The sequence below is a fragment of the Geotrypetes seraphini genome, chromosome 2 (genome assembly GCF_902459505.1).
Source record: "Geotrypetes seraphini chromosome 2, aGeoSer1.1, whole genome shotgun sequence".
In the NCBI taxonomy this organism is placed as follows: Eukaryota; Metazoa; Chordata; class Amphibia; order Gymnophiona; family Dermophiidae; genus Geotrypetes; species Geotrypetes seraphini.
Genome location: NC_047085.1, coordinates 342,607,851 through 342,627,579, shown reverse-complemented (window position 1 = coordinate 342,627,579; position 19,729 = coordinate 342,607,851). Strand labels below are relative to the sequence as shown.

At 44.1% G+C, this 19,729-nt stretch overlaps 1 protein-coding gene across 3 annotated transcripts in view; it reads right to left on the bottom strand.

Moving 5' to 3' along the window:
- Positions 1 to 19,729, bottom strand: part of CNTNAP2 (contactin associated protein 2) — a 2,440,986-nt gene that overhangs the window by 1,877,701 nt on the left and 543,556 nt on the right. For 2 of the 3 annotated variants that reach the window (XM_033930311.1, XM_033930310.1), the window contains exon 2: positions 5,597 to 5,707. In XM_033930311.1, the coding sequence (XP_033786202.1) occupies positions 5,597 to 5,707 (111 nt within the window). Of the gene's footprint in view, positions 1 to 5,596; positions 5,708 to 19,541; positions 19,646 to 19,729 lie in introns of those variants that run through there. The other variant, XM_033930313.1, reaches the window with a different exon arrangement.

Here is a 19,729-nt window from a genome sequence, read left to right as displayed (position 1 = left end):
GAAATGCAGGCCAGGGTTTTCAAGGCCTACATTTCCAGCACCTACCTTTCACATGAATAGCGGCTAAGAAGGCACTTTACGACGTCTAATGCCATTTCCAGCGTTAGCCACACCTACATTGGTGTTAGGCATCGTAAAGCGCCTCTGCTGCCATGATGCAGGTGCCAGCAGGCGCCTACATTTTTTTAAAATTCTATTATTTATTTTCTTAAAAAGCATTTTCCACTTAAGTTAGATGCCTAACTTAAGGCACCATTTATAGAATATGTTCCTTAGTTCCTCTTTATTAAGAAGTGGTAAGTGTTCCTGCATTAATGCCACATTATGCAGTGAGGCTCCAATTCTATAAACAGCGCCTAAAACATAAGCATAATTTCATAGTTTATTAAAATTTGATTGAACGCTAATCATAAAATTTGAAGCGTTGTAAATTAAAAATAATATAAATATAAATGGGGAACGAACAACAAGTAATAAACATAACCCAAAGAAACCAGACAAACTTTACTTGGGAAGGGAAGTGGAATGTGAGGAAAAGAGGGAGCACTACAGTTTGTGGAGAAAAGGAACATAAAAGGTTATAAACAAATGGGATATGAAAGTGTAGGGATTGGTGCAGGGGAATGTGGCACAAAGCGTACCCCAATCTTAAATTAGGCATGGTGCATAGGCTTGTCGTGTTACTGGGGCTTGCACACATCTGTGAAGCTAAAATCTATGTCGTCGGTAGTTTCACTACCAGCAGGGCCTCCCAAGGAGGACAGGTTTCAGCGGATATGTCAGTCTAATGATGTACAACCCATCTAGGCAGCATCAAATGGGCAATGTTGGAGGTGGAAGACCGCATTTGATATGACAACATTGACAATATCGAATTTATACAGTGCAGAAGAAATCTACTCCTTAGGTCCATTAGAGCATACTTCCACGCTCCAGCATTCAGAATCCTAGTACAATCCCTTATACTAAGTCACCTTGACTATTGTAACATTACCCACCTGGCAATCCCCCAGAAGCAAATGCAAAGACTGCAACTGATACAAAACGCAGCAGTCAGGCTGATCTTCGGGTTGAAGAAGTCCGATCACATAACCCCTTCCTACCAACTCCTGCACTGGCTGCCAATGGAGGCACGCACGAAGTTCAAGCTGGGATGTTTCAGCTTCAAGGTACTATATGGTCTAGCCCCTAAATACATAACAGACCTCTTCTCATTCCCATCCAACAGACATGAGAGAAGTACACACCTGAAGTTCGTCTCCCCACCGGCTAGAGGATGCAAATATAAGAGATACCACCAACAACTTCTATCATATCAAGCAGCCTTATGGGGCAAAGACTTAGAAAAACTAATTACTCACACAAACGACTATGGAGAATTTAGGAAACACCTAAAAACGTACCTGTACTCGAAACACCTAGGTAATGAACCAGAACAATAGCCCCTTTGCAATATCATCCCCAAAACTGAATTTGTAAACCGTTAACCCCAATCACAAACTATGAATAGCCCAATCAATTTATGGAATTTTTCTAATTCTTTGTAAGCCGCATGGCACTTCAAGGCCCTGTAGCATACGAACTGTTGTTATTATCATTAAGGTTCCCATTATCAGATGTACACTGCTATACCCTGTAATTTGCTGTATGTACAGTTTCTCTTTATTGTAAACCGCCTAGAAGTTGCAAGATTGTTGGCGGTATATAAGAATAAAGTTATTATTATTATTATTATTATCCTGCACAAAAACTTGATATCATTATCAAGTCACTAGGACTTGAACAAGAGTCGCTAACACATACCAACAACATAGAATTGCACTAAAGTAGACTTGGGTGTCAGTAGGTATCTGAACCTTAGGCACCCTCTATTTTTGCCAGAGTTTTCTTGGCCTACAAACTGGGGCCCAAGTCCAAAACAGGTGCCTATATGAAAAGCATGTCCATAATTTACCCCAACCATGTCTACTTTCTGATGGGTGCCTTGAACTAGACGCCTACTGATCTAGGCACCTACTATCCAGCTAACTTTAATTTAAGCTAATAGATGCTAATAGATTATAATTGGTACCTATTAAGCTTTTTAAATAATTATTAGGTGCCTAGAATGGCACACATAGCTGATCTAGACACCTAACTTTAGGTGTCATTTATAGAATTTGGGCACAGCTTAACTGCCAAATGCCTTCTATCCTCTACTCATGAAATGTCTCTGCTACATGTTAACTGCAAAACTTTTTAACCTGCTTCTGTGCTAGCATATGTATACTGCATGGTAAAATGAGAATTAAGGACTAGATTCTACAAATGGTGCTAAAAAATGGTCTATTAGCAATTAAATCACAGCTCTATTTCAAGTCAAACGACTATTTCAAAATGAAGTGTTCTAATCAAATGTTCAATAATTCAGTGTTCAAACCCGCCAGGGGGAAAGTTGGGACCTTCTATATCTTCCGTGTCCCTATTCTTCTCCTGCCACAATAGATCAATTGGCAGGAGCGAAAAAAGTTGGTAGCCCCAGCGGTATTGAAATACTGTGCAAACTAGTGAAAATTTGTGCAAATAGTGCAATAAAGTGCTGAAATGCGTGCTAGTTCAATGCCTGGCCCCCCGACTCAAATTTCATACTCTTCATCAGGAGGGGACTCTGTTAAAAACAAAACTTTAATTAAAATCCTTGTTTAAAACCATTATATTAACTAGCACCTGAATCATTGTTAATCTAACCTGATATTCATACATTCATGTGATAACCAATCAATTTTACTTAAACATACCTGCATAGGCTTTCTAAACCGGGGACAGCACCGGACTAAGAGCTAACTGAGGAAGGAATACTACTTCCAAATTTATATCCCATAATGCCCCACATGATTGACTAAACAGAAATGACATCAAACTTGAAGAACATAACCAATAACCAGGAACTCTTGCGAACCTTGAAAAACTGTCAATATGGTTTTTCATGGGGGAGACTAGAGAGGGCAGCGGGAGAGGCAGGAGAGAGCAGCCGGAGCGCCGACAAGTGCAGGAAATCACTTGCTATATGCTCCGACCGCCTCTTCCTGCATTAAGTGCAGGAGCTGCATCCGTCCAGCCAACATTTTTTGAGGTACGTGGAAGGGGGGTGTGGGAGTTGTGGGGTCGGCGGGGGGTCGCGGGTTGGTGGGGGGGCCAGTCGGGGGTTCTGGGGGCGGTCGTTGGGGGGGGTTGCATCGAGGGCAGGAGGGCCTGGGATCCCTCTTGCCCATATTTTAGTGGGGGGTGGGGGTTAGAGGGGGTCTCGGGCCAGGAGGGCTTGTGCTCCCTCCTGGCCCCAACGGATTTGGCCCGGGGGGGGTTTGGGGATCGCGGGGCTCCCTCTTGCCCCATCGAGTCGGGGAAGGTCAGGGTGCCGCAGGGCAAGAGGGCTTGGACTGAACATAGAACGTAGAACAGCTGAACGTAGAGGCAGGCCATTATTTTTTTTTTAAAAAACTCCTTTTGGATGTTTTTTTTTGATAATGGACATTTTCCCTGCTTCTACTTTCAACGTTTAAGGCCTTAGTCCAAAAGGGGACTTAGACTTCTTTTTTTATTATGCCCCTCCATTCATTTTCTACAGCTTCCATGGGAAATCTGCCCAGGGACAAAAGGAGCAGAACCCACCATTGGTGGATAAATTATGTTTTCAGAGACTAAAATATTTATGTGGCCCATGAAAAACTAAAATACCTCTGCTCCTCCTACAGTGACTTTCTAATTAACAGAACGAACCCAACTCGATGTAGTTCAGCGCATAGAAAGGAAAACAGGAACTCAAATCCTGATTTATTATGGCTCAGATGCAGGGTAATAAATATATACTGACACAATATTTTCTTCTATCTATCTCAACATCATAAGCCATAAAAGATCATAAGATAGCATTCCCTCCCCTAACCCTTCTAGCAAAGCTTTTAAGTTTGCTTTCTTAGCATTACTCTTATAGCATAGTACTGCTTTTTTGGAGTAGCAAACAGGAAAGGAAAGGGTCAATGACTTCCCTCCCCCATACTGCAACTTTACCCACACGTAACAGAAATTCAACACTGTCACTGATGGAGGTTTGTTAGGTTTAACTAACTTTCTTGGGCTCACCTTGTCTTTAACAAAGTCTTAACCATGAGTTTACTAGTATAAGCATGAATATAATCTGACATTCTTTAATTCAGCTTTCAAGAGAAACTATCAATCATACCAGGCTCTAGGCAACTCTCCTATATCTTCACCTGGCTCCCATAACATTTACTATCGTCTCTTGTACTAACAGATACACTCTCATCACATTCCACACATTCTTCTATCACATTCTGCTTCACATTCATTTCTACATTGTGGACCTCTGGCATATGGTTCCTACCCCATGTAGAATGTCTAGCCTCACTGAGCCTTAGAATTTCTCTAGCCATGATCTCTCTCTCAGCCTTCCTTCCATGAATGGCTGCTACTGAGGGCTTAAGCAAGCTGCTTTCCTGCTTAAGTTGTCCATGTGTAATGGAGCCTGTCTCTTTCAGTTTCCCCTGTGCAGTAGAACTCTTCTCCTTCAGTTTCCCATGAGCAAGGGAACCCATCTGTCTCACTCTCTGTTCCCCTACCTGTTTAATGAGGCTCCCAGGTGGAACAGAGCTCTTCATTGGCTGAGACATAGGGGTTTTACCTGTCTGCCTCACAGTGTTCTGGTAGCTTATCTATGAAAGATTTCTCCTCCCTACCCCTCTTTTCTCACTAACTAGAGCAGGAGCTATGGAATCTGTGGACTGTCTCAGCCTGTTAGGATCCTCAGATAAGGATACATACAACTTTGATGCAGAAATGTTTTTATTTCCTGCAGCTTTTGGTTCTAGCTGAGTGCTACTGTTTTTGGCTCTCTCTCTCCCCAGTGACAGGGTAGGTTCTCTTATTCCCTTGGGATTTCTTGGGTTGCCAAGTATTCCCTGTCACACCCTGTATGCCTTTTGATGAACACCATCAACCATTTTAGTAGCCTTCCTCTAGACCATATTCTTCTTTTTCAGGTTACTGGAGTTTTGTGTGCTCAGTAAATTGCAAAGCATTTATTTAATGCTATACATAAAAGTTGTTGTGAGTACAACAGGGTACTATGAGTAGGCACCTATAGAGGTATATCTATGGGCTAAATATTATAAACAAATAGGTGCTTATTTATCTTTATAAAATACTAGCCACAACTCTGTCCTGTGTATGCCTACCAGCAAAGTATACACCTTCATCTCATGGCTTGTACCCTTATACCAGATGGTGTTTTATAAGATCCCATGTATACACATATATGGTCACACATGCATTAAAATATCATTCTAAAATTACTTCCTTAATGATGACTACAGATTACACTTGTTTTTGAAACCAAATGAAAACTGCAATGAAGCAGTTGTATCAATTGGAATCTTAGTCCACTCCCAGTGAATCACTTTTTTTTCTGTTGCTCCCATCCTTGGCCTGCCCTTTCCTTTGACTTCATGGTGTAACTTATTTTTGGTCTACAAATTATGTCCTGATTATAACCCACTTACAAGAAGAAATCACACTGCAGCTGCAGATGGGAATATCTTACCTCCTCTCTTGTTTAGTTTAGCGTAGCCTGGAGCATAGATGCCGGACATAATTGAGGAACTGCTGAAGGATGAATGTGGTAATCCAGAGACCAGTTGTTCATCACATTTTTCTGAAAGACAATGAAATATTAAGACAGATTGGTAAATCATGAAATATGGTAGTAGAGCACATTAAAGGTTCAGTACCATTTGAAAGAATTACAAAAAAATGCTACACGCATCTCTTAGTAAAACAAAGCAGATGTCAGGAGTTATATGTGAGGATTTCAGACTAAAAACATCAAAGTGATTAAAAAAAAAATAATATCCAACTGATGTGGCTAACCAATCCTACTCCCCACTCATATCCCCCCCATGAGATCAGACTATCTTCTTAATCAGATCAATTCTGATCCACTTAATTCCATGAGCAAATCACAAGAAGATTCCCTACCTTTTCTGAGTACCATTTGATCTCCCTCTAAGTCCTTCCCACAATGCAAAGATACTCATATAGCCAAACCCAACCTTCTCCCAGCTCCTGGACTCTCCAGCCACTCCAGGACTTACTTGGAGGTAATCTTTGCTTATGCAGTGGAATAAGATAGAAGTGACCCCTTCCATTCTTACCTTTCTGCCTATGGTGTTTATGATTCCTAGCAATACATGGAAGGCTAACCCCTACTGATAGGGGTCATTGTTGCCATCCAAAGCAGATAGAGTAAGATCAGAGGCCAGTTTTTCTTAATAATGACGGGAATAGCCATCCAGACGATAACACATAACTGGAAGAGTTATGACCGACTTAATTATACTTTCTGGTGGGCAAACTTATGTTCTAGCTATAAATATGAAAGAATGAATGCTGAAATTTTAGGATATAGTAGTGCATATGAAAGGGTGTGGAGCCCATTGACATCATTTATTGAGTCACAATAGCTGTCATGTACCTTTTCTTTTTATCTGACCTCCTTACACATCCAGGATGGGAGGGAGGGAGGGAGGAAAACATTACAATTATTATTTATTATATCTATTTTATTGAAATTATACATGTGGTTTTATTTTCATTAGTTAAGGGGAGGAGGAGGGGTGCAAAGTTTGTTTTTGAAATATTTGTATATTTAAAGTGCTTTTGTTTGATTTGTTTATATTTAAATTCATTGTATTGTACTGTAAAGAATTGAAAACTAATAAAGATTTACAAAAAAAAAAAAGCGGGAGACCACTGCCCTTATTCTACTACACCACCAGAGATTATATCTGGATAAGTCCTAATGTGTCTGCAGGGTCCAAGGGTTTGGGTAGAGGTTGGGTTTGTATTAGGAGAAATGATTTGGAAGAAAGTCAGGGTGGGTGTTCAGTTGAGGGTAGGAATCCTGGAGTGCAGTGGAGCAGTAAGGGGGGGTGGGGGTGGACTTTGTGGGGGTGCTGGCATCTCTCTTTCTCTCCGCCCCCACGTAGCTCTCTAACTCTTTGCTGGTGCCAGCAGCATCTCCAACCTGTTGTTCACACAGGCTTTGGCTCTCCCTATGACGTCACTTCTTTGTCGCGAGAAATCATGTGTAAATCTGTTTTTTTTAATCCTTTATTGATTTTCCAAACTTCAACAGTGCAATACATAAAATGAAACATATAGGGCTCCTTTTATGAAGGTGCGCTAGTGTTTTTAGCGCGAGCTATAGCGCATGCTAGCAGAAAAACTACTGCCTGCCAAGAGGAGGCGGTAGCGGGTAGCGTGTGCTATTCCACATGTTAAGGCCCTAACGCGCCTTCATAAAAGGAGCCCATAATAATGCAATAAAAGCACATTCAACTTATAAGTATTAATAACCAACCATTTTCTCCCACCCACCCAATGAATATTCAATAAAACAAAAAAATAGATTATTGCATAAACCTTACCCTATTCTAATTAATGATATCCTCCCATCCTCCCACCTGCACCAAGTGTAAATACCCAAAGAACAAATTAGGACAGAAATAATCCCCCCCCTTTCCCTGGATGTGTTTGAAAACAAACAAAAACTGACTCCTAATCAAAGACCTACTATAGTGAAGAAATGTAAGATGTCAATGGGCCCCAAACCAATTTAAATGAACTACTGTGCCCCAAACTATCGGCATTCATTCTTTCATATCTACAGCTGGAGCATAGATTTGCCCACCAGAAAGGGAAATTTAAACGATCGTAGTTCGTCCAATTTCGGGTTATCAACTGGATTGGTATCCCGGTCATGATAAGGTAAATCTTGAAAACACGAGTGGGTTATGGCCTTTGAGGACCATGTTTTCCCACCTCTGTCTTATGCACATATTGGTGATTCAGATGTTTAAATATCATCTTTCTAAAATTTGGGTTCATTAGTTTATCACAGGTAGATATTTTTATTCCCAGATCTAAACATCTAAACTATGAACGGAGCTTCTAAAATAAGGACCATAGAATACTAACAGTTACACATGTCAGTGTCCACTTGCCCGTGAAAGCTGCAGTAGGGCTCCTGAATGCTATTCTATAACAGCACACCTACCTTGCATAGGGTCTTATTCTATATATGATGCCTATAAAACCTGGCATAAAAAAGGACAGCGTTTAGCACAATCCTGTAAAACACCTCAAAAAGTTAGGTACAGTTTATAGAATCACATTAGCGTCTATGTGTGTGACTAACATTAGGCGCACCAATTGATGCGAATGAAAACCAGGCCTAAATACGGGTGCCTAAGTGTGTGTGGATTAAGTATATTAGATAAGTGTATCTAGTTTTTAGAAACGCCCATGGCCTGTCCATACCCCCTTTTAAGATCCACACACTAGAACAGGGGTGTCCAACCTGCAGCCCCGTGAAGCATTTTGCGCGGCCCCGGTTGAGGGCGATGCAGTGATTTCTTCTGCCGCCCCCAGGTGTTTACCGTCTTGCCAGCTCCCTCCTCTGTCTTGCTGCAGTGTTTGCACGTTTGTGCGGCCCCAGAAACATTTTTTTCGGCCAATGTGGCCCAGGGAAGCCAAAAGGTTGGACACCCCTGCTAGAATTTACATGCACCGCTTTATACAAAATGCTTGAGAAGTGTTGTGCGTAAATTCTAATTGTGCCAATTACTAACAGTTATTACTTGTGAATTGCCAATTATCCGCACGAATTGGCTTAAGTAATTAAGTTGCATGCACAAATCAACAATGCACACAGATTTGTGTGCACAGTTTTGGTTGCACTATACAAAACCAGGGACATAGTGCATAAATCTAAAGGGATGTATACATGGGTGAGAGGGTCACACTTAAACATGTGACTTATAGAATACTGTAAGTTACACTCATCCCTGCCACAATTAGATGCCAACAGTTCTGCCAAGTTTCTGGCTGGTGTAACTGCAAGTGCATAAACATTAGGTGCTTCGATGACAGATTACGCTAGTATTTTCTCAAGGAACCTGGGCGCTCGGGTGCCGTTTTAAGATATTTTAAGAATTGATTGCAGTCATGCAGTTTTGGGGTATCCAACTGGAGATGCTTTGTTGTAGAATTGCTCCCCACTCTTCTTTGACTAAGGTAAAATCTTAGGGGTTGATTTTCAGTGGCTCAAGCAGGCAGGAGAGGCTCTTGCTTTTTTAACCCATGCAAAGTGGGTCATCCTCAGATATTCAGCATCACTTAAAACTTTGATATTCAGTACCTGGCCAAGTCTAGGCACTGGCACTGAATATACCAGCCACTGGCAGACCCAGAAGATATTGGCAATATAGTAAAACCTTGGTTTGCGAGCATAATTCATTCCGAAAACATACTTGTAATCCAAAACACTCATACATCAAAGCAAATTTCCCATTAAGAAATAATGGAAGCTACACAACCAAAAACTTTAATACAAAATACTGTATGTACTTGTATTGCAAGACCTTGTTTGTATATCAAGTTCAAACTTAGAGAGTGACACGGTGGTGGTTACCCGCGGCTAGCCACGTTTAGCTGCGGGTAACCTGCCAAAACGGTGACCAAAAAAAATGGTCACCGCGAGTTCGGGGACGAGGCCATTCACCGCCCCGTGGAGTGGTGAATGGTAGCAAGGGGCGGTGAACAAGGAGTGAACGCGCGGTGAACGAGCGTTCAAACCGGCAGCCCACTCTCTCCCGCCATCCGTCCATGCATCTCCTTCCTTCCTTTTCTTCTTAAAACTGGCGATTTCTATAAGGCTACGAGCTGTATTACAGCCGGAGCCTTGAAGTCGCGTCGCGTTGCCTGCTGGTAAAAGTCTCCTATGATGCAACTTCCTGTTTCCGGTTGCATTGGAGGAGACTTCTAGCAGGCAACTCAATGTCTCCTCCGATGCAACCGGAAACAGGAAGTTGCGTCAGAGGAGACTTTTACCAGCAGGCAACGCGACGCGACTTCAAGACTCCAGCTGTAATACAGCTCGTAGCCTTATAGAAATCGCCAGTTTTAAGAAGAAAAGGTAAGGGAAAAAGGAGGGAGGGAGGGAAATGCACGGCTGGCTGGCGGGAGGGAGCTGCTGGACCACGTGAAGGGTGTTGGGGGTGGGGGGATGGAGAGGAGAAGACGCTGAAGAAGGGGACGGGAATGGGGATGGGGCGGTGAAAGAGACAGCGGGGCGGTGACGGGGCGATGAAGGGGACGGCAGAGATAGGGACGGGGTGGTGAAAGGGACAGCGGGGATGGAGCAGTGCAGAGGATGGTGGTCCAGGGACGGGGCGGTGACGGGGACAGAATTTTTCCCCGTGTCATTCTCTAGTTCAAATCTAATAAAATGTTTTGCTTGTCTTGCAAAAACACTTGCATACCATGTAATTTGCAATCCAAGGTTTTACCGTATTTAGCGCAGATTCCTACCTAAAAAGCAGTTCTATCTTTGCTCTATGAGGTATGCAGATACCAGCACTGAATATCATCTAGCACCTGCATAACTTCAAGGTCTGTTCATGAATCCAGATATTTAATGTCAGTGCCCAGACATGACTCAGCACTGAATATCTCAGTATAATTTTACTAGTGGCAGTCAGGGTTTAAAGAAATGCTGACCCCTGCATGCTTAGTATTGACCCCGTTAGTCAGGAAGAACTCTGAAGTTGAAAAACACCTACTGTGCATTAATCTTGAGCTACAGCTAAAAAAGACAAGAACTAGACCTGGAATTCCTTCCCGTTCTAAAAAAGAATCTCAAACCAAAAATCAAGAGATTCACTGAATTAGATTTTGAATCACAACACAACCAAAAATATGGTCAGCAAGTAACCCTTCTAACCATAATTTGGGAAGAAGTGTTGACACTTCTTATTTTAACTTATCATCTGTATTACAGATTTCATTGCTACAGCAAATGGTATGAAATCTAAGTAAGGACGATTTTCTCCCATTAAAAAAAAAAGTTATAGTATCTAGCCCTAAGTCTAAAAACAACATTAACATTGCAAGATACAGTAATGAACATGTATTAAAAACATAATGAGACTAGGCTATTGATAAGGTGACCATTTTGTGGTTTCATTCTGAAAAGATATTACTGGGCTTTGACTGCTTATTGACTTATATAGACAATTTACTGTCAAAATCTGAAATTCAAAAAGGAATCCACTGGTGGAGCCACTTTAAACCCAGTGCATATTCCATATAAATTTTCCTGCCAATAGTGAAAGAGAGTTAACCATCTCATAACATTTGCTGTAGCAATGAAATCTGTAATACAGATGATATGTTAAAATATGAAGTGTCAAACATCTTCCCAAATTATGGTAAAAGGGTTAAATGCTGACCATATTTCTGGTTGTGCTGTGATTCAAAATCTAATTCAGTGAATCTCTCGAGTTTGGTTTGAATCTCCTTTATAGAAGGAGAAGGAATTCCACTCTTGAGCCTAACAGTTCACCCTCTTCCTTGGACAGGGCTTTGACCAGCCAATCGTCCAAATATGGGTGTACTTGGATCCCTGCCTTGGTTAAGGTGGGAGGTGCCGTGACAAGGCTAAAGAGGAGAGTGGAGAACTGGAAATGCTACTTCATTACATGGAACTGTAAGTACCTCCTGGGAGCTAGAAAAATGGGAACGTGAAGATAGGTCTCCATCAAATCGAGGCAAGAAATTCCCCAGGTGCCACTGCTGCAATGACCGAATAAAAGGTTTCCATGTAGAAGTGCAATACTTTCAGCACAGCATTCACTAACTTGAGATACAGAATTAATCTCCAGTCATCTGAGCCTATCTTTGGCACTTTGAAGTATATGGAGCATCTGCCTGATCCCTAGTCTTTGTCCAGAACTGGCTCTAAGGTGCGGAGATTGAGGAAACATAGAAACATGATGGTACATAAAGGCCAAATGGACCATCTAGTCTGCCCATCTGCAGTAGCCATTATCTCTTCCTCTCTCTAAGAGGACTGAGGATTTTTTTTTAACATCATTTTTATTAAAGAGTTGAGGATTCTAATCTACAAAGAAGTTCGGAAGGGGGACACAGAACTCAATCTTGTAACCTTCTTGAATAACCTCCAGGACCCAACAATCTGCACCTATCTGTGCCCAGACCCTCCAGTAAGCCAACAGCCTGCACCCTACCTGGGGGGTGCGGTCACTGACCTGGCATCATTGTGCTTTCTTGGAGGCTGAAGAGGGGCAAGAGTCAGAGGCTTGCTGCCTTCTGCCCCCACTGAACTTCTGCTGTGATCCCTGAAAGGACCTCTGCATTGCTTGGCCTCCCACTAAGAACTGAATCTTGGGTCTGCTGTCTGGCAAGGCCTTAGGGTGATTGTCTGTAACACTGGCCATCAGCTCATCCATACCATTTCCAAATAGCACCTGACCCTTGAAGGGAAGTTTGCTGAGGATGGCCTTAGAAGCCAAGTCTCCTGCCTATTGTCTAATCCAAAGCATCCGTCGGAGATAGAATAGGCTGACACTTTGGTCATGTCTCTTAAGATGTCATACATAACGTATGCTATATAATTTACCCTAGAAAGGATCATCTGCGGGTCCTTGTCTGCCTCTTATGCCGGGACCCAAGCTAGCCGAGTGTGCCAAGCCAGTGCCACAAAGGAAGCTGTGGCTGCCACTTTAATTCCTAAGGCTAAAGCATTTCAAATTGCCTCTTGAGAACCACATTCACCTTGTGGTCCTGAGTATCCTTCAACATCACACCTCCTTCACTAGGTAGGGAATTCTGCTTGGTGACTTGTGCTACCAACGAATCCACCTTTGACTGAACAAATTGCTGTTGAAAATCTGGAGCCATGGGGTAAAGCTTGGCCATAGTCTTGGCTACTCACCAGGACCCTTCTGGAGACTCCCAGTAGTTAGCAACTAGCTTCATTATGTCAGGATGCGAGGGAAAGAATGTGGTCGGAGTCACTGAGCTTCTCATAATTGAGCAGTGACGTAGATGCTGGTGGAAAATCCAGCTGCAATTCACATAACAAATTAACTATTAAGCCCAGGAGCTCTGAGCCACTGCACTGTCTTCCCCCTAGTCCAGGGCAACCACTAATTCTTGTCCGCTGGTCTCAAGCAGAGAACTGGACTCCTCCAGGGAAACTGCGTCCTGGCACAATAAAGACATGGACCTTTCATTCACTCAGTCGATGTCAGACTGGACAACCTGGTCCAGCTCTGGGTACTCGTCTGCAACTCGCGTGGGCCGAGGACTAATCCCCGGTGCCACCCCCAGTGTTATGCCTTCAGCAGATGCTGGGGGACCCCAACAGTTTGTTAAAGCATTTCATATTAAGCTCACAAAATCCATGGTAAAGTCTTGAACAGGTCTCAATGACCCTGACAGGGACTCCCTGAAGGTCCTCCTGGGCTCTACAGTGTCCATGCACCTATGCTTAGTCAAATCTCTTTTGGAGGGCTTTGGAAATTGCTTCTATTAGGATCAAGCTTCCTGTGGATCCCTAGCCCTGAAGGACTCAGAGGAGGCTGAACTCAAGGCTCCTGCCCCTCCCCTCCTCCGTGTGCCCCAGAGCACATGGACACTCCATGGGGTAAAGCTTGACCATCCAGCACAAACTTGGCTTGATACAGGAGTATGAAGGCCTGAGGGGTCCATATCTATCAATTTTATGCAATAGCGAGGGGTTTTGAGGCACATAGAGGCTGCAGAAAAAAAGATTGTTTCAAATTTACATTATCTTTTTAATTTCTAAATTTTTATTATTTTCCAATATGAACAATTATCTTTTTCCATAACTTTTGATACATAACTGTATCTTAACACATTTGTTTTTATTTTAGGAGTGCTGCTGTGTTTCATTGATGCATGTTTTATTCAATCATGCTTTTTGATCATTTGCACTTGATTTACTTTTTATACTTAAACTATGCTTTCTTAACATTTTTCCTGCTTATGTTTTAGCTCCTATGGCTTACCGTATTTTCACGCAAATAACACGCACCCGTATAAAACGCGCACACGTGTATAGCGCGCAGAAATCACGATGATAAGCACAAAAACTTTGGTATAACGCGCTCACGATTATACCGCGCATGCTGCCCGACTCTCCGTTCACCCCCCTGACTTCCGTGCACTGCCCCGCCTCTCCGTGCGCTGTCCCGACTCTCCGTTCACCCCCCCTGACTTCCGTGCACTGCCCCGCCTCTCCGTGCGCTGTCCCGACTCTCCGTTCACCCCCCCTGACTTCCGTGCACTGCCCCGCCTCTCCGTGCGCTGTCCCGACTCTCCGTTCACCCCCCCCTGACTTCCATGCACTGCCCTGACTTTCCGTGCGCTGTCCCGACTCTCCGTTCACCCCCCCTGACTTCCGTGCACTGCCCCGCCTCTCCGTGCGCTGTCCCGACTCTCCGTTCACCCCCCCCCGACGTCCGATTCATCCCCCCCCCGGCAGGACCATTCGCACCCCCACCCCGAAGGACCGCCGACTCCCCGACAATATCGGGCCAGGAGGGAGCCCAAACCCTCCTGGCCACGGCGACCCCCTACCCCCACCCCGCACTACATTACGGGCAGGAGGGATCCCAGGCCCTCCTGCCCTCGACGCAAACCCCCCTCCCCCCCAACGACCGCCCCCCCCAAGAACCTCCGACCGCCCCCCAGCCGACCCGCGACCCCCCTGGCGACCCCCACGACGCCCCCACCCCCCTTCCCCGTACCTTTGGTAGTTGGGCCAGAAGGGAGCCCAAACCCTCCTGGCCACGGCGACCCCCTAACCCCACCCCGCACTACATTACGGGCAGGAGGGATCCCAGGCCCTCCTGCCCTCGACGCAAACCCCCCTCCCCCCCAACGACCGCCCCCCCCAAGAACCTCCGACCGCCCCCCCAGCCGACCCGCGACCCCCCTGGCGACCCCCACGACCCCCCCACCCCCCTTCCCCGTACCTTTGGTAGTTGGCCGGACAGACGGGAGCCAAACCCGCCTGTCCGGCAGGCAGCCAACGAAGGAATGAGGCCGGATTGGCCCATCCGTCCTAAAGCTCCGCCTACTGGTGGGGCCTAAGGCGCGTGGGCCAATCAGAATAGGCCCTGGAGCCTTAGGTCCCACCTGGGGGCGCGGCCTGAGGCACATGGGCCCAACCCGACCATGTGCCTCAGGCCGCGCCCCCAGGTGGGACCTAAGGCTCCAGGGCCTATTCTGATTGGCCCACGCGCCTTAGGCCCCACCAGTAGGCGGAGCTTTAGGACGGATGGGCCAATCCGGCCTCATTCCTTCGTTGGCTGCCTGCCGGACAGGCGGGTTTGGCTCCCGTCTGTCCGGCCAACTTCCAAAGGTACGGGGAAGGGGGGTGGGGGGGTCGTGGGGGTCGGCCAGGGGGGTCGCGGGTCGGCTGGGGGGGCGGTCGGAGGTTCTTGGGGGGGGGGGACGGTCGTTGGGGGGGAGGGGGGTTTGCGTCGAGGGCAGGAGGGCCTGGGATCCCTCCTGCCCGTAATGTAGTGCGGGGTGGGGTTAGGGGGTCGCCGTGGCCAGGAGGGTTTGGGCTCCCTTCTGGCCCGATATTGTCGGGAAGTCGGCGGTCCTTCGGGGTGGGGGTGCGAGTGGTCCTGCCGGGGGGGGGGATGTATCGGACGTCGGGGAGTCGGCCGGGCAAGAGGGCTTGGGCTCCCTCTTGCTCCGATCGTGGATGCGGGTGCGGGTGGGAGCGCGTGCGAGTGGTCGTTCGGGGTGGGGGTGCGAGTGGTCCTGCTGGGGGGGGTGAATCGGGCGTCGGGCGGGGTGGGAACTATGTTTTAAAACTTTCGTATACCGCGCTCACGCATATAACGCGCGAGGGGTATGCGCGGTAGGTAAAAACGCGTATAACGCGCGCGTTATATGCGTGAAAATACGGTATATGATCTGGTTTTACTGATGCTCATTCTATGCTATATGTTTTTGGATTGTTTTTAATTACTTTTTTGTGTTTGATGTTTTTTGATATGTTGTTATATTTTTTACTATGTTTCATTTCCATGTTCTATTTATTTACAGTTTACATATTGTCCCCTGAGGAAGGCAACTCTAGTTGCTGAAACCCGGATCCTGGTAGAGACATTTCTAGGATTCCTTTGTTGGATTGTATATGGTCTTTTTTAAGACCTAGAACTTTATCAATGTTTTTACTTATGTTTTAATAAACGTAACTATTGGTTGGTTTCAATATTTCTCTAACCTCTTCTTTTGTACAGTTCTATTTTTGAGGTCAGCTCTCTTTTTCTGTTGTCCCCTTAAAATCCGTGATTGCCACCATCAGCAAATTTACATCAAAAATAGCCTAAAGGGAGGGCTCCCCTGAAGTACATAAACTACAGGGAAATGGTTTTAGAGGAGGGACCCTAGGTCTGGCTTGATAAACCCTCAAATATAACTTTTTCAGACCTCCCCCCCCATTTTCCTCATAGACTATAATAGCCTTATTGACTTTGTCATGTGATTCCTGCCTGCCTCAGCTCAGAAGTGCAACTGGACAAATGGAGAAGAGCTCTGCCTCACAAGCTTGCACTATAAACTTCATCTTTGGGCTGCCAGTCATACCAACGTCGGACTGAGCCTCAACTTCTGGAAACTGTCTCACTGCGAAGAGGGGGGGGGAGAGAACCATGCAGTCGGCCCACTATTAATCCTGGCTAGGCCAGGAAAGAGCCAAACAGCCTGTGCTCAAGCTCCTTATAAATCAGGGATGAGAGCAGCTACTCAGAGGATGGTCCCCAAACTCCAAAAATATTACAACAGTCTGGCTATACAGGTGTCCCTGAGGGCTGATCCTGCTAGCAGCAGACTTCTGCTGCGGAGTCTGCATCTTCTCACAGGCAGAGGTCCTAACAAGAGGAAACCTCTGGGCACTGAGCCTCCTACCTAAAATGACATAAAAATAATAATAATAAAACACATCTGAACAACTTGTTAGAAGAAGATAAACTAAGGGGACAGGAACAAGCCTACTGGAAGGAGGCAGAATTGAAAGAAGAATTATATCATTCTGCAAGCAACTTGCGGGTTCAGATGTCTAACCCTAGTGTTCAGGACTACATGGCACTAGAATAGCATTTTGCAAGATCAAAGCATTGCATGAATGACTTTATAGTGAGAACAAGAACATAAAACCCTTGAAGTTAAAATGATGAAATCATTTCATGCCCACCAGACAGGACTTAATAAAGATCTGGGTTTTCCATCACATTATAAACCATAAAATTATACAGCTTTGTCACCCTCTGATCATCTATTAATCTTTCCCTGTCTCTTCTCCCCACCCACGCTTACTTTTTCCCATGAGAGTGCTTTTATATTTCACATATACAGTACATTCTGATATTTTTCATTATTTGCTCATTTCTGATCTGAAGAATAAGGTATTGCCTTGAAGAACTATCCAAATAAGTATTGTTATTCTAATAAAAAGCTATCATCTTATTTCTTTGTTTTATTTCTATTACCACACCACTTTACTCAACAAATCTGATGATAGGAAAGGTTATACACTCTATATTCTGAATTATAAAGTGTATATTGTCATTTAAAAAAAAACATTCAGAATATCACATTACTCCTAATGAGTTCAAGTAATTGATGAAGGTTATTGGAAATTATGGGATACATAAAATATGTTTAGCTATAGAATGGATTTAATCATTGGTATGAATGTCTTTTATCATAATTGTTTTCAAGAAATGGTTCATAGCTGCCCAGCTAATTGCATTACAAGAGAGAACATGAAAACAATATGTCCTTGCAAGAAGACCTGATTTACTAAGCTTTGTTATTCCCCAAAAAGAGATGTGGCTAAAAAAACAAAAAGTAAATCGGGCCCAATGTGCTTTATAAAGAGATATTTTGTCAAGCAAGCAATTATTGTAAGAGATCACAATTCATAGAGAGTGTTTAAGACTAGACTGTATTAACTGAAGTGCTTAATTTTTTAAACCAGATAAAGTTGTTTATTGTTATCTATAGGATGTTTATTACTGCGGTGTTTCAGCAGAAAGGGAAAGCCTCATCGAGGAGGGGCAAGATTAGCATTTTTCAGCAAGACTAATCAAAATGAGATGTGTGAGCATCTGATTCCATAGCTGCTCAAGCTTGAACAGGAATTGTAATTGTCATGCAGACCACTTGTCTTCTTGCAAAGTTTGGCCACTTGGGTGGTTATATAGATTTGGAGGGGGGATGCATTTTGTCTTTATTCTTCACTTGAGTACAGGAATGGAATACATAAATGCTAGTCTGAGATGAAGTAGGCCCCTGTGGGTCATAGTCCAGGAAGTCATGTGGTGATTATAACCAGTTTTTTAATTGCTGACTTTGCAGTCTTACCTTACAATGTCTCTACTTGTTATGTGTATTTTATAAGCTGTGAGGCTGCTGGGAGTTCAAGTTAAAAACAGTTTTGGAATGGAGAAACAGCAGAGTTCATAGATTTGTGGTGTTTCCCTAATCCTGACTGAATTCAGAAAAACAATCTCAAAATGTCTTTTCCAACCATTTTGTATTAAGATGTGTAAGTGCTTATAGAGAGAGAATTGAACAGTGATGTTTGCCTTTTATTGCCTTTTATAGATTTAACCATTTTTGTTTTGGGGGTACAGTGGTACCTCGGAATCTGAATACCCCAGAACTCGAATAACTTGGAATCTGAATTTTTTTAAAAAATAAATAAATAAATGCCCTGGAATCTGAACGCTGCTTTGGAATCCGAACATACGGGAACTGTAAGCGTTGCTCAGCCCAAAGCTTCCCCTCTGACATAGCTTCCTGTTTCTACCTGGGAGGGAAGCTTTGGGCTGAGCACCGCTTGCAGTTGCCATTGCCAATCTTGCTTCCTATGCCGGCAGGGGCCCAATATTTCTGTCTATGCCAGGGGGACCCAATGTGTGTGTTTACTGTTAAATTATTTGGAAAATCTGAGTTTGTGGGACCAAGAAACAGATTAATTGCACACCAAAATGGCCTGGTTTGTCCAAATATTACACTTTTATTGAACATCAATGAAAGTTCCAAACAAAAAGGTCAAAATTTGGCATCAATAAAAAACCAAACATTCCAGTTTTCTCTGCTGCTTCTTTTCTCATACACCGCAAGTTCTAATCCCAGCACCGGCTGTGCTTTCAGAGATAAATTCAAAACAATAATAACACAAAATACAGTTCATCCTATATGCCACCTTCAAGGTAAGATAGAACAGTTCATGCCTCTGGTAATGGTTTAGGATATAAGGCTTTTACCAGTATTGGCATTAATTATGTTTGTAGTAACCTTGAACAGCAATTCCCCTTAGTAGGAGCAGAGAGGCCGGTTCTCCTACAGGTGTTGCCACTCTTTCCAATCATATAAGATCAAGGTAAATTCTGTAGCTCCCAGCACAGGTTCAAAACAGTGTATAAAAATACTTTCAAAACACAAAACTCCAAAAAGGAAAAACCCTTCACAAAGGAAAAGAAAATTCAGGCTTTCCAAACCTACTCCCATTCCATGGGGTGCTCTTCCCCATGAGACATAACATTGTTCTCCAGCCAGTCCATATCACAAACCTCAAATTGTACTTCAGGGTTTTCCATTTCCCACTCCATGTGAGAACCTTCCTGTGCTGGCCATAAGTTAGCTGCTCCAGCTGACTTCCTTCTCAGCTTTTCCTCAGCTTCCAGTCCCAGCTGCCTCTCTTCTCCTTCTGACAAGGGAAGCTCAGAAAAAGGGAGACTCGGCCAGCAACCACGCCTCC